This window comes from Lissotriton helveticus, chromosome 10, assembly GCF_964261635.1.
Source record: "Lissotriton helveticus chromosome 10, aLisHel1.1, whole genome shotgun sequence".
Taxonomy (NCBI): Eukaryota; Metazoa; Chordata; class Amphibia; order Caudata; family Salamandridae; genus Lissotriton; species Lissotriton helveticus.
In genome coordinates, this window is record NC_136071.1 from 89,718,871 (window position 1) to 89,742,263 (window position 23,393).

Genomic DNA, 23,393 nt, shown 5'->3' on the forward strand with positions numbered 1-23,393 from the left:
AGGGGCCATGGGATCTATATATGACCAAATGTGTTTATTTAGGATTTTGGAACATATTTCAAATCAGTTTCTAATTAAAGAAGTCAAAGTAATATCGAATTTATTTTCGCAAACATCTACTTCATTTTGGCTGTGAAAAAAAACCCATTTTACTGCTGCGGTCATGAATTGTATCAATTGTTTGCTCCACAAGCACTGAAGATCACCGATTGGCCTCATCAGCTGGAAAACATTCCAGAGTGGAGCCTGTCCATGAGGGACAGCTGCCACTGCGCGGATGCCAGCTATGAGCACTGGCAGAGCAGAGAGTGGGTTCATGAATCATGGCATGATCTCCCCGATGACCCTTCTGTGTGGTGCCATGTTTATGGTATTTCAGTACCTGTCCCTTTAACCCTTTGCAGGCGTTGGATGGCCCCCGGCCATCCGACGTCACGGTGGGCAAGTGGAGTTTGCCCGCCCCGCAGGGTAATTCCAGCCACGTTCAAGTGGTAAAAGAGAGGAGTTGGTTAAAATACCAACACTTTGTGAATGCTCCTGCAGAGATATCAGTCCCTTAAAGTCCTCCATATCTGCATTCACAGCTAGTCCCAAGGATGTGCAGAATTTCTCTGAAGATTTGCAATCTGCCTCTTTGCTTTATACTGGAATGATACAAGAATCAAAGTAGTGAGCATGTCACATAGCAGACATAGTGACAGGAGTACGCTGCAATACAACTGTGTCTGGGATGCATTTGCTTAACAGAGCAGCATCTGAAGTTCATTAAAAAAAGTATGATAGTGTGCTCCTGAGTGTAAGGAGGGCAGAGTCAGTGGGTCTGGGGGCTGGGTTAGAGAGGTGGCAAAAAAACAACAAAATATTCTGCAATTCTTTAGTTGCATCACACCTTCAGGTTAATACATCTAAAATATAACGCACACACCTTAAATGGAAAATAAATACAAGTTAAAGTACGGTGGAAAATGTACTCTTTTAGGTTACAATAGCCTAGTGGTAACTGCGATCACTGTAGATGTCTATGTGTGAAAGCAGACAGTCACAAACTTGAATTCCGGCTGGCACAGCGGGCAATAGCGACTTGTATTTATAGTGCTACAAGGAATCCTCCCAGCGACTGAAAGCACAGTGGATATGCAAGTAATTATTATAAGGGGTATTACACATAGATAGTATAAGATAGGCTGCTGCACAATGTGCAGAGATATCAGGACAAATTTACTTATCTGTCATTCAATGAAGTGCAGCAATCAAAAGCTGCTGCACTACATAGTGTGAGAGAGAGAGAGAGAGAGAGAGAGGGAGGGCAGTGGGAATGTCTATTCACTTCCCATGGGACAACGCTTTCAAGCAAAAATAGTGCTACTTCGCATTACTTTCAATCTATTTTCCAATGTAAATACAGTAAATAACAAAATAATACATTGGGACCGATTTGCATCACTTTTGGTGACTTTGCACCGGAACAAAGCGTTGATAAATATGGTCCTTTGTGTTTACGATAAAATGAATACTTAAAAAATATAAATATTATTTTGAGTAAAAAACAATCAGACTGTGCCTAGAGTGCCTATGACGTCATACCACCCTCAAATGCTAGAGGAATTTGGTAATCAACTTATCCTTCCAATGCTAAATGCTACCTAAGGGTGCAAGCATGTCCCTATAACAGGCTTCTCCAACGAGTAGCTCGTGGGCTACTCTTGGCTTTCCAGCTATCTTCAAGTAGTTCTCCTATGTGTAAACCAGCCCACTAAATTAGAAGCTTATGCACTGTTGAATGAATAGATGTACTCCAAAATTAAAAAATGTGTATTTGAGATGAAAGTATGGGTATTTCCAAACCTCGCAAATGGATGTGTGTCTAAAATGGTTGAATTTACAGTTGAATTTCCAATTTAAACCACTGAAACAATTCAGTTGGTTAACAATAAACGTATATTATTTCTCAGACAAGGTACCCTAAAGGATAAATGTGCACTTTACAAATACACGTTATCTTTAAACCTGCTGTTTGAGTGATAAATTATGCAGCATTGGGGAGACTTGTTATCCATTATCTTGGTGCACCGCAGCTATGGCTGATATGTATTACCCATGAGGAGGCACTCCAAATCGATCAAGCCTTTTTCAGATTACTGTTCGCAACTCAACTCTGCCAAATGCACTGGTGTGATCATTGTTCATATACTAGCATGAGGTGGCCACTAATGTAACCTTGTCTGATGTGGTCACTATTACAACCCTAAAAGTATTAGTAGCTCGGAGGATATTTTTTAAACTTTAGTAACTCTTATTACAGAAAAGGTTGGCAATCCCTGCCCTAGAATCAGAAGCTATTTAATGTTCACTATTTCTGCCAAGGACACTGTCTTCTAATGTTTCAGGTTGGAGACTTACCTCATGGGTTACGTTTATGTCTCGTCAGAGAGGAATAAGGTATTGTAAGTGAAATGTGTAGTGTCACGTGGCTCAGTTAGGCCCGGTAAGAAACACTGCCATTTTAATGTACACGTTTCTTAAGTTGCCTTCTCTTTCACACGATGACTTTTGACACACATTTGCTTGCGTGGCAGTGCAGGGTTAATTCCTGCAAAACCAGTCTGCTTACAAAATACCTTTGCAAGAACTCTATCACGACACCTTGAACATTTCGTACAAGGTCCCAACACACATTGTGCAAATTATGGTATATGTTATTTCCCTCATGAAGCGACTTGCAATCAAAGAGACAATGAACAATATCAGCTCAGCTGAGGAAACTACACGGAAGCTTGGATGCCATTGTTATAAATACACACACACTTCCGTGCTCAAGAAAGGAGCACTTGGATGTCACTTTCGGGGTCATTGCTGTGTTGGCGTTTGAGCTTAGCAGATTCCTGTTGATCCCTATGAGAATAGGGATGTCCAACCTATGACCAAGATGGGCACCTATGTACTTTGCCTTCAGGTAAAAGGGAGTTAGACCATCCTATAGGAGATTCTTGGCAGGACACACACACCCTAGACAACTAGGTTAGGGAACGCATAGTAGGAGTACACTATACTCAACACTAGTATGCCAGCACATATACACTGTTTTAGCAAAATGGTGGAATTGTTCATTCTCTTCACCATCCTTATACTTCTAATCACTTTTATCTGCTTCTGTCAATTGATCAATGCAGCGCAGATATTTTGTACAAGAATCACGATGGTCAATAAATATTGAAAACACCCCTTTGTGCTTTCTTGTATGTCTCTCTGTGAGCACACGAGTGTCTGAGCGAAAAGGCGCTAGATCTGTCACCATGATTTCTAGGAGGGATCAGGGTTGCCATGTTCTGAGGCTGCCCAAACCATTCTCCACCAATCTAGGTAAGGGGGGCTTAAGGGGGCACTGTGAGCTAGCTGGCCTTTAGGACAACATATCCAGAGGGGATGCATAGAATCAGTCTAGCACCAATCCCAATGTTTATATTGCCCAACAAACGCGCAGTTCCTACTGGAAAGTGGAAACTGTGCGACAGTAGCACTGCAGGACATTTTCCAGTGCTTTGAGAATCAACACTGGATGGTTGCAAGCTGGTATCTGTGGGGCGTTAGAGATCTGATGGTTATTGTCCATTGCAGGATCTGTGTACAGCAGGTCTAGTTGAAGTAAAGTTTTACTTCTAGTAAGATGCTAGATATCACTACACCACCATGTTTAATGTTACTCTATGTGCTGTGTAGGCCAGGCACTTAACAATTAGCTTTTCAAGGGTCTGCAATTGCCTCTTTTCCACCAAACCCAATTTTGAATTCCAGTCCACCCAAAATCCTGGTCCACTTAAAACTAGAACATCCCATGTCATCGCCCAAGTCGTTTTTTAGATGGCGAACTTTCTATTACCGCTGTGCAGGATAAATTGCACACAAGAAGACCTTTGCACTCCAGGAGACTTCAAAAGATGTTTGTTGGAGAGCGGTAGGACTGAGTCGCGGAGCATATTTTGGGTTTCATTCCATAACCCTCTCCTCTATATCAAGTCACCTTAAAAGATACAACTCAGCCAGCTATTGAGCCTGAAGAGACATGGATGGGGGAGCGGCTTGGCACAGAATGAAACTGATGTATTCTACTGCTCATGGGTTTCTACTACTGATTCTGGTTAAAGGGTGCCGAGACATGTAATAAGCAGAGTTGTTGTCTTTTTCAGGGTTGTGAGTGATGGTGTAGGTTTATTCTGGCAGGCCATTATTTAACGTTAGAAGACCTGTTGACCTCAAATCTAGTTGAAAGCTCCAAATGGTATGATATTATGATGAACCTTTTTCCCATAAATAAAAATATAATAGTGTTCACTAGTCCCAAAAAACTCTCAGGCCCTATTGTTGTGGTTGCGAGTATGCCATGTTGGTGTCACAGAGACTACAGATGGTGTAGAATCAAGCGTAGTGATTGTCATTGCTTTTATAATTTTGTCTTAGAATGGCTCCCCAGCTTACTGGGCGGCTGTCCACAATAGGTTCAGTGCACAGTGCAGGTCGAAGTATGCACTGTTGGTGGTGCTACTGATTTCTTTATTTCTTGCAATGCATATTCACATTCCAGGGTCCAGTCGAATGTGTGCTCTAGAGTCGTTATTTCTCTCGGCACTGCTGATGGTGGCATAGCTCACTGTGTACCATGGGCAAGCATTGGCCAATAATAAAATGGTCTGAAGTCACTAACATCAGTGGAAGCATTCTGAGCTCTAATTTCATCTGGGTCTGGGGCACATTTCTCGGTCTGAGAATATTAAATAGCATTTATTAAAATTCACACTTAGCAGCATTCAGTGTTAGTTGTGCATCTTGAAGCTCTCAACACACTTGCTCGCGAGTAGAGCTTTGTTGTTTTGTTCTACAAAGGCTGCAAATACTAAAATGTTGACAGTATTTAAGTGCATTGATGATGTGCAGATCACTCTCCTACTCGCTTCTTGGAATATCTCTGCTTTTGATACTCCAGACCTTAGTCATATACAGTGAACAGTCCAAGATGAGTTGTGAATGTTGTGCTGTACCTTAGTGTAACTCAAGTTGATGGTAAACTTTGTTATGGTCCACTTTATAAAATGCCCCAGATCTTTTCAGGAATGTAGCATGTCAGTGAAGTGAGGTCCCTGGTATCATTCTCGTTGTATGGCAGCTTTGAGTACTCTCATGTCAATGCGCATGCGTACCTTGCCATCTGTGTTGTATTTGGACTCTACACAAACACAAACGTATGTTTAGTTTAGCCTTGGCTCGTGGTTGATCGTCTTGTAATTTAAATATACTCCACAAACAAGCACAATCTCCCAATTATGAGATTTAAACTTGGATTTTTTGTACTTTGCTCATTGTTCCTTAGGCACCACGAATAAATATGCATCACTGTCTTGAAAATACAACTGCATGTATCTTCATTGTGAGTCTCTGGATGGTGATATCTGAGACTGCGATGTTGCAAATGATGTTGTGCGACATCTGAAGGAATTACTGCTCTTGTCTGTTACAGCCCATGCTATGGCCTATACGTAGCCAAACTTCATAGTGCTTTTTGATGAGTTCCATTATTGAATCCTTCACACATTTTCTTGAAGTGATCGTTATTACACATTATCAGCATTACTGCACCATTGCATGGCTCGGGCATCACGAGGGTATGACTGCCCACTTCAATAGTATTCTCTCTTTTTTTGTCTGACCTGCGACTTCATCCTATGCTTCCCTGAGTGTCTTTTTATCTGGATTGCTGTGCATGTTCCTTGGGATATTTCCTTGTTGGGCGTGTTTGTAACAAAAATGCGTTGTCTTGCTTCTCTGATGTGAGTGCTTCTATTTCCTTTGCTTAATCTTCTGCTTGATTACTGGCATGTGTCATTTCTACAATTTCTTCAAGTGAGCAGCTTTTTGTTACAGTCTGCATCTGAGTGACTCAGAATGACATCTATAGATGATTCTCAGTGAGATGGCTTCTTCATTAAATAACATTTTGAATTTGCAGTCTTGAACTAGTCCGCTAAGACAGCTGATTAATTTGCTGATTGGTTTCAGAAATTTTGCATCAAGTGCATCTCTAACCTTCTGGTACTTCGCAGATTGATTCTTTAATTATCCTTTGAATAGTGTTGACGACGTGGTGCTTTATTGTCAGCACATTTAATTCTTGTCCTTTTTCCTGAGTCCCAAATGAAACCATCTAGTCATTTAATCTATTTCGGCCCAAGTGCTGCCAGGAATTATGGCGAGATGATTGGTGGTGTCGCAAGAAAGAAGCTGACCCATTTCTTGATTTTCTGTCGATGGACGTGCTTATGTTTATCTTGGTGTTTCTTCCGTTTCTCGTCTCTATTTATTTAATGTAACTTGGGGCAGATTTGCACTTATCAAGACTTTTTAGTTTTTATGGATTAATGTTAGTGTGGTCTTTCTATTTTCAAAATGTCTGTTTAATAGGTTTGAATGGCAGGTCTGGTTTAAACATGCCACCTTATTGCTTAGTTATCATAGTGCCTTACCCTTGTCTGGCTGTCGTTCTCTCATCTCATGAGATTTCAGGTTTCTTTATGTAACAAACTGGCTGCCTAACTATTCATACATGTTGGGAGCGTACTCCTCCACATCTTCTGACCACTTTTTATGCCACAAGGAGGTGACTGTGTGAGAGCCTGCCACAGTTCAGGGGAGGTCTTCATTTGTACAGGTGCCTTCTTGACTCGTGAGCTTGAAAGGTCTGTGCTTCCTCCTCTTGTTTGGGACAGTCGCGCACAGCTGCAGCTTACCGGGGTTGACTTTATCACTACAGGTTATGTGGTGAACTTTTGACGCCCATAAGGGCTTACTTCCTTTGTTTGCATGCCCAGGTTCACAATAGTCACGCTGGGCTGAGAAGATGCTCTCTGTTCTACAAGGATACTGTATGTCGCTTCATAGTACTCAACACATGATTTCAGCTAGACATGGATCATAGTGGATGCGCCTTGACTGAAAGTGTGTCTTCGTCCTTTACTTTCACACTAGATGTTGTGTATCAGTCATGGAAATGTACGGGAATGTGCTCTGGCTGGGAAGCTACTCTACACAATGTGTGATCTGCTTCATGTCTCCGTACCTCTCTTTGTCGCTTTGCTTACTGTGTTTTCTCTCCTCACAGAAAGTTGTGTCGTACCCAGCTGGTGTGTTGAAAAATCCTCTGCCCTCGATGTCACACAGGGGACAGCCTGGAGACATGACAAGGGGATGGAACCCTTTTTAAATAGACAATCTGAGTGACTGATTATGTACTACCAGGAAAAGAGGGCAGAAAACTGAAGTTACCTCAAAAGTAAAAGCCGAGATGATAGTGTTGGTCCACCACCCTTAGTTTGAAAGATCACAACTTCCATTCACAATCCAGAATAGCTTACACATCAGTTAAAGTGTCAGGAGTTGTTTATAGTCTTAAAGGTATGATAGGCTGAAACAAGTCCAAGGAAACCCACGTCAAAGGTTTTATGAGTTTCATTTTGCTGCATTTTCTCGCAGCTCCCTAAAATGAGGGCAGCCGTTGTCTTTATTCAAACACAGCTCGAATTGTAGTTACTTTGGAGAAGTCATCGCAAGAGTACAGCACCTTCATCCAAAAGCTCAAATGAGCTTAGCATGCCCTTTTCAGATTAGATTCTCCACAAATTTGTCAGGCAAGAGCCCTTGCACCGTCTTGCAACAAAGAAGCTCACTGCTGTCCGTAGGAAAACATAGAGCCGTATACTGCTAAACGGATCCTTCGGTCTTCTTCTTAACAGCTGCTCACACAACCTGGTTACAATGCATCCATAAGAAGAGAAAGACATTTGGAACATGTCAGAAACTCCCCATAGATAGAGGTTAGTTCTGTGCCATGCAAAAGACCAGGAGCCCTATTTGAACCAACAATCTTTGAATGCAGGCAGTGATACTTTGAGTAACCACACCATAAAGCCATTCAGTAGACTTTAAAGACTGAATACTTGAAAATAAGGTTAAAAACATGTATTTCTTTTTTTTTATTAATACATTCTAAAAACAAAATGCACATCTTGTAAAAGCATATAGCCACACTTCAAAGGAGCATGGGAGCTATGGTTCTCTAAGTGCCTGAGAAAGGAACAACCCGAGTGTGTGATCTTCTAATTCAAATGGAGCGGTGGCAGCTGCTGCTGTAAAGATGACCAAGTGTTTACGTCTAAGTTTATGTTTTAAACATAAGTTTATTAACACTGCTGCATTTTGCTATTAAAGGTTATGCAAATATTAAAATCTGTAAAAGTTCCACCTTTTAAAAAAAAACACTTTGTTTTACCTTTTCGTCAAATAGGTTAAGAAACTTCCCGAATTTAAAACACAATTATGTATATATATCCTCAACTCATTACTTGTTTTATCACATCATTCTTCGCGTATGTACTTTCCTAAACCATGGTAATAACATTGTTCTCTACTGTTCTTTTACACCATTGCAGAATAGTAACCCATGAATTAAAGATTGGACAGCTGTCTGGCACGGATGCCATTTTGTATCAAAGGACATATTCGTCTTCCTGTAACATATGGTCTCTAATAGAGGCAAATGGCCCATTCCTTAGTTTTAACATCCATATTTTAATGCCAAAGGGTTGGATTTTTAATCAACGACTGCTGAGGAAGATCAGTCCTTTCAGATTGAATTATATATTTATAGCGAAGGCAACCCTGAAAGGCACTTAAGTCACATTCATAGTTTACTTCTTTTAAGGGCACAAGCATCAAGGTAATCATTTGTGATTACCAAATAGCGAATTTTAAGGATTCGCTATTTGGTAATCGCAAATGCATATGCATGAAGGATTCGCAAATATTTTTGCGAATCCTTAACATTCCCAAATAGTGAATCGCAAATTGTGATTCGCTATTAGGGAATGCATTCCTATGCATTTCTATGAGCCCATAGGCCCATAGGAACTAATGGGAATGCATTCGCAATTTGCAATTACCAAATTGGTAATCACAAATTGCGAATGCAATTGCAAGGGTGCTAGGGGGACTAAGGCCCCCCTGATGCATCCCCAAAAAAGGTAAATGTGCACATGTGGCGCACACACATGCGCTAAGGGCTTGTGTGTGCGCCACATGGCACTTGGAAAAATGCTCTTTTGTGCATTTTTCAAAGGATTCGTAAATTATCATCAACTTGAAGTTAATGGTAATTTGTGATTTCAAAGTGCAAAGTAGCATTTTGAAAATGCTACGTGCATCGCATTTGGGGAATCACAAATTAGGTAATCCTAAAAATTGCGATTACCTATTTTGCAAATGCAATGCTTTTGATGCATCAGAAAAGGCATTTTACCTGTCGCAAATGGGCAGATTCGCAGACCGGTAAAATGCTTGATGCATGTGCCCCTCTGAATGTTATCAATTTGTCTTCTCCAGTTTAGAGCAGTTGAAAGAAAAGTCCTGTTGATGCTAGGGAGACATCTGCTGACGCCAACCCTCCCAGATGGCACCTTCTCCTTCATGTCACTGCTTGAGAACAGTCCAGATGTGACTGTTTATTCAGATTTGGGTAATTGTAGTCATGTGAATAAGGCATCTGAAGTTCAGCTGATGAAAGGTTGGAAGTATTGATCACACTTTAAAAAGTAACTTATTAAAAGATTAGAACAATATTGTTTTTGAAACAATATGCTGCACAAAAAGCCCTCAGTCAATAAATGGGCTTAAGGTAGCGCTGTGTGTCTATCGGAGGCCCTCCGCCATGGTACATTAATCACACTACATACATTATGAAGCACAGGCTACAGTGCAGGAAACGTGTTCCAAGGTCTAGAACATAAAATCAGGTTCACTGCAAAGGTAGAAAAATTGCAGTACCTGAACTGCACTTCCAAGAGGTTTGAACGCCAAGCACCCACAACGCACCGCATATACCAACAATTAGAGATACCGAACCCTTCTTAGCACACCAACAACTAGAGATCAGAAATCACCACAATCAGATGACCACAGCACTGAAACTGACAATGAAAGGGGCTTCAACCATGGTAAGAAGATTCGGCACAGAGCCCCAGAGTTACCAGGTATGAGCCACACAAACTGTGAATGTGAGAACACCTTAAAAAAAATTGCACATAAATGAACAAGCCATGGTTTTTTGCGATTTAGACATCTGTGTATGTGCCCATGCTCTGAATCACGACTCAAGCAAGTGAAAGCATCAGCAACTGCACAGGATTAAAAGTTTCAGATGCCAAAACTCAGAAGTCCCCATGATCTGGTAATAGAACCTCAGGTACTGCAGGCACATCTCAACACTAAAACACAGACACAGGAGAAGCGCATACCACATAAGACACACAAAATCATAATCACCCAAAGCCAGCATCACAGTGTACTAACTACATAAATCTCAGACTATTACTTAATAAATAACTCAGTCACCACAGGCCAATTGATGAACCTCAAAGCTGAAATAAAATCAGAATTCACAAACAGCTGCTGGGCAAATATCCATGCAATGAAAAGAAGCAACATAGGGATTATTTATCATCATGGCCTAGCCTCACCTGAGAACTATTTATCACCACAAAAATCCTAGTACCCTAAGAGGCACCAACTGGTAATGTAAAGACAATTTAACTTCGTGCATCTAGAGTCAATAACTCAATCAATCTCCCAAATGCAAGTCCCAAATGTCATAACGATTCAAATTGAGAGCAATCACACGCAAACAAAGAATTTCACAATTTGAGAAACCAAACAACTAGCATAAAAATGCAAATGCACACAAAACAACGATGCAACCAGAACTGGTCAATAGAGGCAGAAGTGATGTGAACTAGCATCCTTTAAAGTGGAATAGTCACCCAGTGCAACAAGCAAGCGACTTCTCTACAAACTAAATACACTCACTGGTCTATGGATACAGGAACTCCAGAAGCTAAGACAAAACCAGAACCTATACAACAATATCTCAGCATGAAATTCAAGGACTTCCACTATAAATTAGCAGGTGGATGGCCACACATTTTACTGCAAAGACACTCACTGCTGTCAACCCATGGCTCTGGAAGTAAAGAAATGCCACTCATAACCTCAATTTCACATACCACAGCTCATAACTCTGTTTCAGTACGATCACCCCCATCCAGAGTCTCAAATCCCTAAAGCACTTGCCCTCTTAGAAGAACAACCACCACATGTTTGTCAAAAGGTGCAAAAGAGCTTGGTTATATTAACAATTAAAAAGGTAGATTCTAAGGTTACAATAATAAAGCAGCACTCTTAAGTATATTACTGAAGGCAAGGTACATGTTTACAAGGGTACACATGATCCATAGACAACAGCCTGGTACGTGGGCACTTCTGGCTCGACTTTGCAGCATGGACTGAACTCGCGGGTTAATAAGTAGCCATAAGATAAGAGAAGGTTTAGAGGGTCCAAAGCTAGAACGCAGCCCCGGAGTCAACGTCCTTGTCAGACCAACCCTATAACCTGCTTCGATTGGGAACACTTAGGAGAAAAATTTCAATTATATGCTGAATAAAAGGGGACTGTACCTCCTGACATCATCCTGCGGAAGGCTGCTGTAGACTTGAAGCATGTCCAAGGCCGTGGCATCTTCCCAGCCATTCAACAATAGCCTGTCCTTCTGCAAAGTAAACACATGAATGTTGAAGGCTGCCATGAATGATAAAAAAATAACAGTGCCCTGGGCGTGAAACAGCATCTGTGCCAAGGAGAGCAGGCTATGGGACGAGCATATTCATCAGGGAGTCAGCATCTTAGTGGCCCAAGACCAACAGACTGTGTCATCAAGCAACTGCAGGTATTAGTGGCAGACCAATGGCCTGGTTTAGATTTGAGGGATAAAGGAAAAACTACCACTGGAAATATTTCCCAAGATAGGGACAGTATGGTGGAGGAATTCCATCCAGTGGAATAAACACTGGATTTGGCACTTTTCTTCAGAAAGTAAAAGATTTCCCCTACCCACCTAAGTCTAAAGCAGGCCCTAATTGTCTTCTGCCTTTGTATGTATATATTGATAATTATATTGCACAAATATGTCTGTGAAGCAATGGAGCACTTCACATTACTGCATTTTTTTAATCACAAAATTACATTTCAAATATACACATTTGCATGTTACACATTTATATTTTAGGTATGGGGACAATACATTATTTTCCCAAGAACCACGGTATTTTGAATCAAGTGCCACGGGATGGATTCATACCCTGGTCCAAGGTATAAAGTCGCTAGACCAAATCTCCCCTACAAGTTGCGAGCCCAAAACACAAGGTTCAGTGACTGTCCCAGGTATACCAAGAAAGTTCAGAGCAGCACCATGAATCATGTCACTGCATTTTATAAGCTAAGACCACTATGGGCACTGACACAGATGGGCACATGGAGTTTTCTTGCATTCCACATCTCTTATTTAACAGTCATTTTGTGGTTTGTGTATGAAAAGTGGCTCCTTAAAACAGATTTTGTTAGTCAGACATGCCCATCCGGATTTCCACTTGCCATACATTAAGATAGTCCAGAGTAAGTTCATGAGGGCTGGACTCATGCCAGATTTTTCCAGATAACCACTGACAATATAAATGAGTTGCATTTAGATTTACTGGATGAAAATATTTGCATGTGGACACAAGACACCAATCTCCCAAGGTATGGCTCAAGATCAGGCCAGTTAGAGGTCAAGTCTGGCCATTGATAAGGTAGAATATGGCATGTCAAGAGTTTAAAAAAACTATATAAAGCCAACAGTAAGAAAGTGCAAACATGTTGGCTAGTATCTTGCGTGTTAAAGGAGTCAATGAAAGAGTCAAGAGCAGAGTATGATGATATGGGGACATTCTACTAGACTTGTATACCCAAGAACTAGTGAGAGACAGAGGTTCAGGCATATATTGAGCGATCGGAGGACTTGCACATCCCAGCTCAACAAAAGGAGGAATAAGGGGCAGAAATTATGATACAGGAATTGGTCAAAATTGTAGCAGGGATGAAACTAGAGTAATCACTGGGATTGGACGGATATACAGCTATGGTCTAAATTCCTTATTGTGGAACTGGCCACGGCTTCACCAGTTTATTAAACTCTTTTGGAGAGACAGGGTGTCTAACCCCCTCAATGTTGAAGTAGCCATTGCTGTAATTCACAAACCAGGCAGACATGCTGAAGGACTTTACTTTACTGGGGATTTAGCACCAAGTCTATGGTCCTTGATTATGAAGTGGCTGGAACCACATCAACCCAAGTTTTTTAATAGGACTACAATATGGTAATGATACACAAATGTCTCTGCATCCAGGGGAGAACACAAAGAAGATGTCACCGCTGGGCCTGTTCACCATGTTGCTCATTGTAAGTCCTTGGAACCCATCCTAGAATCTGCTCTTCCACTCAATGCCTGCTCTATAATCTGCACCTTTTCTCATCCACCAACTGGAGCAGGATCCCACAGCCTTTGGCATTTAACTGCAGAGCTATAGGTAACTCGTATTGCTGCACACCTCACACATCTCTGAACTTTCAGACAGGGTTGCAGTACTAATACCACCGTCTGAAGTAAACATTATCCAAGGAAAGCCATGTTATCTGCAGTGGAGTACCCCATTACTGGAATTAAAACCTTTAACCACATTACATCAGGTATGGTAACTCTCAAATAGCTCCATGTGAAAGCCAGAACAATTAACAAGACCGCCTGCGCAACCCAAAAGGTGAGATGCTGGGTGAGAAAAAGCAGGTCGCCAGATGCTGGTCTAGGACTTCTGGCCACATGTCTGTTTAATGGCGGAGAAGAACATTGTTTTAGCCAGGTAGCCACCAGAGTATCTATGCATGCATCATTAAGCAGAAGTAAGGGATGAAATGTTGCTAGCCAGCTGTAACTCGGACACCTCTGCTGCCCTCCAAGCCACCACTGCATATAGGGCACATTCTTCCACTAGTGGCCCATGTGGCGAGTCAAGCTCTGTCACAAGAGAGGTATGAAGCCCCTGGTGTTCTGTAAACCAGATATCAGGTGTCTTCTGTGTAATATAGGGGAGGAAGCCACTCCCCTTTACCATTGTCATCAATGTCCTAGGTACACCTTGCTCTGGAACAGTTTCAGAGTCCGAACCAAATAGATAATGGAGCCTCTGCTTATAAGCTGTAACACGGTAGAGGCACAGGGTTAAAGTCAGGCTGCATGACAACCGACTGCGTTTTTGTAATTTCAAAGATTGACATTTGTAAAGCTCAAGCCAATGTCGGTTCGGGTTCCAACATAGGTTTCCGATCATCCACCTGCCCCGGAAGAGTTGCATCAGTATCAGGGCGGTGTAAACCAATGTGGATCCTTGAGCTGAAGGAGGTACATGACAGGTAACAGGTCCTAGAGGAAAAGATGGTGTCAGGGAAGGACCACCAGCCATAACCCAATTGGTGAGCTCTCCGGTCCCGTGGGCCCAAAGGCTTGCCAAAGGGAGCCAGAGGCACACTGTGTATTTGCAGCATGACTTCTTGAAGGCCTTCATCTGCACTGGGGTCGAGGATGACTTCTCTGGGAACTCTGGGTACATCGCGTCCACATAAGGGAATCGGTTCTGTGAACGGTGACCTCTGTGGACTGAGACTCACAATCTTGACACCCACTGACTTCTACTTGGAGAGATGGGTTGGGGTCAAGTTCCACTTCACTTTTATATGCCTGCATTTGGATTTGGACTTTTATTTACCAGACATCTTCAAGCAAGAAGCGGAATTGTCATGGAAAAGGCTCAGTGACCAGGACAGAGTCTGGGCCTGTGATTTGCAGCAGGAGTGAGATTTATGCAAAGGCCGCAACCTCTTCTTATTTTCGGCAAAATACACTTTGCCTCTTGGTCTCAAATCACCTTCAGGTACAGGAGCACATTTATTGTAACGCTTTGTGTCTGGAGTCCAAGAACCAAAGACTATTCTCCTGCTATTTCATGAAAGACATCTCATTCAGTCGTGGCATATCTTGAATCCTATAGTTTTCGGTAGGGACATTTCACACTGTGAAAAGTTTGGAAGCCTTCGAAAAACACCAACATTTAGGAGCAGAGTTCCAGATCCGCGTAGGGAGGGGCGAAAAGAAAGTAACTGTCCAATCCCAACTGCCAGGCTAGGTCCTCCCTGGGCTGGAAACAAGCGGTTTCGGGGGTTTCAACCCTCATCAGCCAGGCTAGCTTGGCCCCAGTGGCAAAGTGAGCAAGGGACCCATGTCTGGGCATACCCTGCCAACTTAGGGCGAACAAAGCAAAACCAAAGGGGATGATGGACGGAGTGTTGAACATTGCAAGCACTCACACCCAGTCAACTGATCTGGGTTTAACCATCATCATTCTTTAGCTCACTCCGCCACCCCAGTTCAGACATGGCCATATGCAAATCAGTCTGACCCTGTGCCTCATGGGAACAGTCCAGCCCGAACTGTCAAGCCATGTCTTCCCTGAACCGGAAAAAAGCATCCTAGGACATCATCTCTCTCCAGCCAGGCTAGCTTGACTCCAGTGGCATGGACAGCCTGAGACTCACGTCTGGGGATACCCTTCCCATTCGGGGTGACAAATGCAAAGAGAACAATTGAAGGACAGACTTTAGTTTCCCTTCATTAAATAATGGTTAACTATGGGTTGTCATGGTTTGTTTCTGTTTTTAACTGGGTTTTTGACGGGTGCTTCCTGTTCTAATACCACTTCTTTCTCTTCTTACACAAGCCACACTGGGTCGCTTTGTTAGTATCTTCACAACAGCTTAGGAAGTTACAAAGTTACACTAGAGTTCTTTCAGCAAACAAAATATCATTAAATTGTGTTACCGCATAGTATGATTTTCATCTTATCATCATATGACATCCATCCATCAGTGCTCTAATCCTAAACTGGTCTTTACCGCACATTTTGCCTTCCCAAGACTATGCAAGCCATGTTTAAAAGAGTTGTGCTTGTCATTCACACCCAATTATCTGGGCAATTGCACACACCTTCATTCAAGTTCAATAAACCCTGCCTTTGCCCTCGGCTCTGTGCCTTGAAAAACCCGCCCTTCCTCGTCCGCGTCACAAATGTCTGAGAGGTTGTTGTTCTTATAGCATAGGTGCCTCGGGGGCCAGGACACATATGCAGAAAATCTATGACTTGGAGAATATAGGTCACTGTGGAGAATTTCAGACAAAGGGCAAATGCTGCCTCAGCACTTGGGACTAGCGGCCTGTTGCTACTATCATCTGTCTTCTATCAAAAATCTTGGATAGAAACCTGTTCCCTGTAGCCTTTATGGGGTCCCAAAGGGCTTACAACCATAGTGGGATACAGACATGGTTAAGCCTTGACAACTGGCAAATCAATGTAGCAGCTATAGAACCTAGAGTGAGAACAAGAGCTACAGCATTCTGGACCTGGCTGCTCTGGAATTGGAGAGTGCCAGAGGTTGGCTATTAACAAGCAGATGTTGCCATAGGTCTCAAACTTTAGTGCCCCCCCTTCCGCCTACTAGTGAAAGCTCTGTTAGGGAATGAGAAACTGGCACTACCATAGTGCCCTTTTATCAACTCCCTCTGCAACTTCGGGTTCTATAGATAGCTGTATTAATTACTGAGAGGAAGTGAATGCCTTGCAGTAAAAGTAATGATTAGTGAACTGTAGCAGCAAAACGCATCTCTCTCACAGCCCAAAAAGGGTATAGGTCTGAGCAGACACCAGCACTAGTGCAGGGGAAAAACATAACCTGTGAAAAAAACAGCAACAACAGCCAAACTGTCACCTTAAACTGACAGGAGAGCTATCCCTTGCACTGGTTACCCAATCAGGTTAGACATCAGTGTCATCACTCACCTGTCACGGGCAGCGAAACTACCCCTCACTTAAAACAGACTGCAGAGTTATAGCGCACCTTTTACAGAGCAATCCCTTGATCAGCAGGCTGGTCTTCTGTAGACAGTAAGGCTATCCCCAAGCCTGTCATAGAGCGCAGCACTATCCATCACCTGATGCAGGCAGCGGAGCTATCCTACATTAGTTACAGATATCTCCACTGATTTTTACCTGGACAGTTGTGATCTTGCATGTCTGATTATCTGTATATTGGTTTACTCTAGTCACTCTGTCTTTTCTGACAAAATTCACCACCCACACTACAACTATAAGTGCCTTGACTGCCAGAGAAAATAGTTACTCAGATTGCATAGGAATAGAACTTTGTATATTTGACTCACCTGTGTTTGTAAGGACTGACACGCTTCAACACCAGCTAAGTCACACTGTCTCCTCTGCATGTTCTCCACCATGATATGACCAAACCGATCACCCATATTTATCTGGACAGAATGGAAAAGAAAATGTAAGACAACTAGCACTAGCTTGGTATATCGACTAAATAATACTGCACCTTTAGAAAGCCCAGGGTGTCAACTGGCAAACACAATCTAAGTGTTGGTTACCACAAACTGCACCACACTCCCAATACACCCAACCCCAGAAACAGCACCATAGGATAAAATGTCCCGATTACAACTCACAACACTCCATATCCAACGCATCACAATCAACATGAAAATTAGCTCGTTCTGCAACCAACAACCGAACACACAAACCACCTCATACTGCCTCCTCATTATTATGGCACCAATATCTACTCACTGCATTGCAAGCACCCAAAGCACCAACAGCCTGCACTGAACCCACAACAGCTAATATATGAACAGAACATTGTTGGCATATATATAGAGTGCAGGTTAACCCCCACTGGGTTTCTCTGCAATACTAATGGATAACAGATGGATAGCTCTCCCTACAACTAAGCATGAACCTCCCATACTGCTTTACAAGCCTTCAATCCAGGATACAATTAATTTCAAATATCCAATACAACAATAAGCAAGCACTGGACTTCATTGTTTTTAGATTCAGTGACACATCATGGCTATGCTTGGTTACACTGCCAACCATGTATGACTCTGGTTTGAATGTTATTAGCTATGAATGTGACCATGATCCTGTCAACTCTGGAATGCCTCTATACTTAGAAGATCAGTGGATTCGATGTGAAGGGTTGTATAAGTACAGCCTCATTTGGTAGTCTTGAACCCTGGGAAAGAGGAAAAGGGACACTAGCCATGCTGCTAGAGAAGTCGATAACAGGGGGACGTAGCCTGATGCCGTGGAGGATATCTGCCGGCTAGCACAGCTCTCGGCCTGACGAGAAACTCTCGGCTGGAGAAACTTAACTGGCACTATAGAGCTCTGAATTAGAAGGAATAGCCGGGGAAGTGCTGCTCCACTGCTTCAGCGACCGCTGTGCTGTGTTGTGGTAGGGATGTAATTATCTCGCTATGACTGCGGGAGCGCTGAGTGAGTCACGTCCGCTATTTTGTTTTGATTACGGCACTTCCCTCACCTCAGCAGACTATCAATAGCATAATTTGCTACTTTAATGCCTTTCCATGATACCATAGGCACCAGGCATTTCTATTGCTTGTAACGTTTGGCTGCATATTTATCTCTGGATTGTTATTTTTTTTTCTTCAATGAAGCGGTTGGAATTTCTTTTGCCTCTCATTATTAAACACCCTGAGGTCTCTGGTAGATGCTTGGAGACATTGTAATCTGACTCTACAGAAATACATCTTCTTTTCTCCAGTACACTTTTCACAATCTAGATTAGATCATTCATTTCTTTCTAAAACGTTATCCTCCCATCTTTTGAAGTCAGAAATGTATATTATATTAACTTCATCATGCATTAGAGATTATAGATGTGGACTTACTTCCGGTTTTTAAGGGAAATAAAAGATGGAGATTCAATAATTCTCTTCTCTTAAATACTCAATTTAGGCAGAGTTTGTAATCCTTTATGCAGGAGTTTTTTTGTTATTAATGACACCCCTATCATTTCTCCTCGAATTGTATAGGACTCTATCAAAGGTTTGGTTAGGGACTTCATCATCTCGTTTGTATCAAAACAATATAAATCAAATCGTCAAAAGTAATCTGCCATAATGAAAAATAATATACGATTAAAACATCTATACTTCACTACTAAATCCAATGCCTGTCTAGATGTCTTTATTCAAGCTGTATTTTAATATAATAAACACTCCACTGAAGATGCAGCATTATATTTAATTCGTTCTAGTGCTAAATATTATGTAGGCCAAAACAAAGCAGGAAAGCTCTTAGCTAATTATCATAAGATTAAGAAGAAGAGAACAAAGATACAGTCCACTTTAACAGAGAGCAATATTTCCCTTCTCAAAGAGTCTGACATGTTAGCTCAATTGAAATCTTATTCTAAATTATACACATCTAAAGCAACAGCATCTTCAGATTTTATTATCCAATATTTAGCACCGATTCCTAAAGATAATCACTTGCCTACGGATTTTTCCCTTCTAGACGATGAAATTAATATTACCGAAAAACTTTCAGGAATGAATTAGGTGAAAAAAGGGGAGGTCCCAGGCCCAAATGGATTATCAATAGAATTGTATCTGCATTTATCTAAATCACTTCTCCCTAAATTGTTTACATTATTTTCCTTCTTTATTACAAAAACGTGCAGAAGTACATTTCAAGTTGCCCTCATTTGTATAATCCTCAAGGAGGGTAAAGATATTATACTATGTACAAAGTATAGACCAATTTCTTTGGTCAACATTGACTATAACATTTTTGCTAAGTTAGTTGCAGTACGGCTTGAAACATTGTTACCAAGGCTGGAAGGCTGCGGGTAAATAGGTTTTATTAAATTATGACATTTACCAGACAACACTAGATTATTTTTCAACTTTTTAAGTAAATCCCATAAATATAAGAAATTCATTGGAGCTATTTCTCTTGATACAGAAAAAGCATTTGAGAGAATTAATTATTCATTTATTTTTCACTTGCTCAGATGGTTTGGATGTGGTCCAGATTTTCTTCGTTCACTTTCTTTATTATATTCTATATTTGCAAATGCGTTGATTTCCTTTTCTTCACCCCTGAAAAGAAGGGTTAGACAGGGTTGTTCTCTCTCACCATTGCTTTTTATTCTGGCATTGAAAACTTTCTAACTTAAAATGAGACATAATCTGAATATTGGGGGATTTTCATATTGAGATAAGCAGATCAAATTAGCAGCATATGCTCACGAGAGTATGATGTTCATCTCTAATCCAACTTCTCGATCCCAGCATTTATTGAGAATAGAGATAAATTTGCTGCAATCTCAGGATATAAACTTAATGCAGATAAGTGTGAAATTCTTCTTCTTCATAAATTCTATTTCAAATATGAATTTGATTCCATCAACGTCACATGGGCCTCTCAGAAAATTAAATGTCAGAGGCTATGGATTACGAATAATAGCAAAGACAGTTTTTCAATTAATTTTAATCAATAATCTCAAAAATGGGGGGGGAGGAGCCTAGCCTGCAACCATGATGGCCGCTTAGGCTCTCGGCTCCGCCGACCTTCTTGCCTTGCACGACCCTCCTGTTCATTATCCTGACTTTGAATCGTGCTTTCATGTGGGAGAAATGTTGCTGCCTTCGCTGGCGTGTCTCCGTGATCTTTGCCGGCGGTGATAACGACGGAACATCCTCGCCTAATCTAAGGCCCTCCTACCCACGAGACCGGGGCTTCGAGTGTTGGTGACGGCCAGCCCCGGATGCAATAACAACGGCCACTCACGACGGGGAGGAGCCGGCCGGCCGAAGGAAATCTGCTGAACTGTTCCTCCATTACTGTAGCCTTCCGTCCTACCCGGCGGCGGTGTCTGCCTGTGGAACATTGTGGCCCTGGGAGACTACAATGTATCTGTTTCTCCGCTTAGGAACGGCCCCGGCACTTTCCTGATCTTCCTAGGGATACTGTGGGCGGCGTTTGGAGCCTCACGGACTCTACACCTGGTACTGGGAGCTCTTGATTGCGATTGCGGGACCGGGCGACCACTGGGGCCGCATCCACGTCCCCGACCCCAGCATAATGCTGACCGCTATCCCCGTGTTCCCGGCCCGACCTTGTTCCGGCGAGAGGCAGTTTGATAACCGGTTGGAGTACGGGGAGCCTCGAGTGAGGAGGACTGCCGGTGACTACACTTTTGGGGCACCGCCAGGGATTCTTGAAGTGCTGGTTGCCCTGGGTGATTTGCGCACTGCCCTGGATTGTGGTGCCCAGGTCCTGGGGAGCCGGCTGGATGCCATTGTGTGCCTCGCCATACGTGGTGACTTTCGACTGCGGGCCACTGCGCCACACCCTGCACCCGACCATGGAGAACTGGCTACCCCGGTGGAGGCGGGACTGTCTGGAGATCGTGGCCTGGAGCCAGCCGTGGAACTGCTCATCGTTGTTGGAACAGAGTTGGGTGATGGTGGACGTGCATCGTGGCTTGATGATCGGCTCAGGACAAAGCGCCCGGCCACTCCACTGTGTACCGAGGGGGCGACCCTCCCCTCTCTCCTGAAACGGTTGCAATCGGACTGGCCCGTGGACTCTGGGGGGCTATTGCTACACGTCGAACTCCCACGCATCATCGTGGCTTATTCACCACTGTCCCTGGTAGACTTTGATGGGCAGTACATCGTGCTGATATGGCTATTTCGATCACCCACTTCACCTAAAATGGCGGCCGGCCGGTTGGATTCCTTTGTTATAGCAGATCGTGAGGGACAAGGATGAGAATGTTGTCTTGAGATCCGGGACATGGACGGCTGGTGACTATATGGGACGGGCGATATACTGGCTGATTTGAATCTTTATTTTGTACTGTTTTGTGGACCTTGGCTCGAAGAGTGGGCGTCCGGGAGCCCGTATATCTATCCTTTCTTCTCCTCCGCCTGCTTGCTCCTGTTTATATACTTCGTGGCGCTGGGCATGATGATTCTCCCCATTTTTATCATATTGTGTGATTACTGTTGCTTACTGTGGCTTATGGGGTAGACGATACATACATGGCCGGGGAGACCGGGAGCCTGCGTGCGTGATCGGCCCTCCTCCAGTTTGTTATATATACCTTTTTCCTTTCTTCCCTTTTCTTCTCTCTCTCTATATTTCGGGTACTTTTTTTGGGCGACAGGCACACTGTTGGGGGGGGGGGTAGGCCGTAGCCTCTACATGCGTGCAGGGTGGGGGTTGGGGGGAGGGGTTTTGTTTTGTCCGTCTCGGTTTCTATGGGCCTTTCTTTTGCTCTTCTTTCTTTTTGCTCTTCTTCCTTTTTCCTTCTTATCTTGGGTCAGTATGAAGACTGGGTGTTATGCCATTTGCCATTTTTCTTTCGGTGTCCACATTCTCATTCGTAAGGTTGTTCTACGTGTTTGTGGTGGGTAATGCTGGGTACGACCTTTGACTGTATGTTCTCTTATCCTGATCTGTATAATTTTGTGTCGCTATCCCGATTGTGACTCCTTTGCTTTTTCAACATCCTGCTGTGTGCATTGCCCGCGCTGTGGTTTTTTTTTGGTGGACTGCATGGTCTCTGATCCTTCTTATCTTATTATTTAGAAAATTAACCTTATTTACTCCTGCACTCAGTGGTCGCTTTCCCCTTCAATGTGATTCAAAATATTGCTGTTTTTGTCTTTGGGGACTGCTGAGCTTCTTATGGTTGTTTTACGTGCCATGACCTGATTTCGAGGCCGGCCAGATTGGTTGTGGGCCCGTAGCTGTATACTATCGGTGCACAATAAAGGTTTTTAAAAAAAAAAAATATAAAAAAAAAAAATCTCAAAAATGGCTTCTTTAAATTCCAGATGGAATCCAATGTTTTTTATCATGGTGGGGTAGGTTAGATTCATTTGAAATGATGACAGTACCTATTATTCTTTTTATTTGGTCTAATCCCCTGATGCAGATTCCAAGCCATTATTTGAAAATAATTAACAATATCCTTTATACAGATGACAGTCCTTCTTCTCTTCCTCTTTAGATGGATAATAAATTATAATTTATTTTCCCATTTCCACTGAAGGTATTTCTAACATTTACTCAAGAACCTACACACTGATCTCTCCCTATTCTTAAGCATCTCCATAAAACATTAAAAACATTTCAAGTAGTTCATCAATTTAAACTTGGTAAAGTTTTACAGTCCTTCCTTTGGTATAATCAGGTAATCAAGATTAGAGATAGGACTATTTTTTGGAAGGCCTGGAGAAAGAAGGTTCTCTTTTGGGTTAAACAACTTTTTGATTAAAAAAATATCTGTTTGAAATTTCAACAAGCTCAGTCTTGTTTTCATTTACCTAATTCCTTTGTTCAAAAATATACCCTGCTATGAGAACTTATCTCACAGACAATACAGTCTATCTCATCTTCAAACTGTTAGATAGATCATATAGTCAATTGGTATTCCCAATAGATAGGTCTTCAATGCCTCCATTCTACACAAGACCAT

General features: G+C 42.4%; 1 protein-coding gene across 1 annotated transcript in view; it reads right to left on the reverse strand.

Annotated features, from left to right (window-relative positions):
- Positions 1-23,393, reverse strand: part of LCMT1 (leucine carboxyl methyltransferase 1) — a 172,807-nt gene that overhangs the window by 50,496 nt on the left and 98,918 nt on the right. The window contains exons 8-9 of the mRNA XM_078664171.1: positions 17,236-17,337; positions 11,551-11,642 (exon numbers count right to left, since the gene is read on the reverse strand). Coding sequence (XP_078520297.1) covers positions 11,551-11,642; positions 17,236-17,337 — 194 coding nt within the window. The remainder of the gene's footprint in view (positions 1-11,550; positions 11,643-17,235; positions 17,338-23,393) is intronic.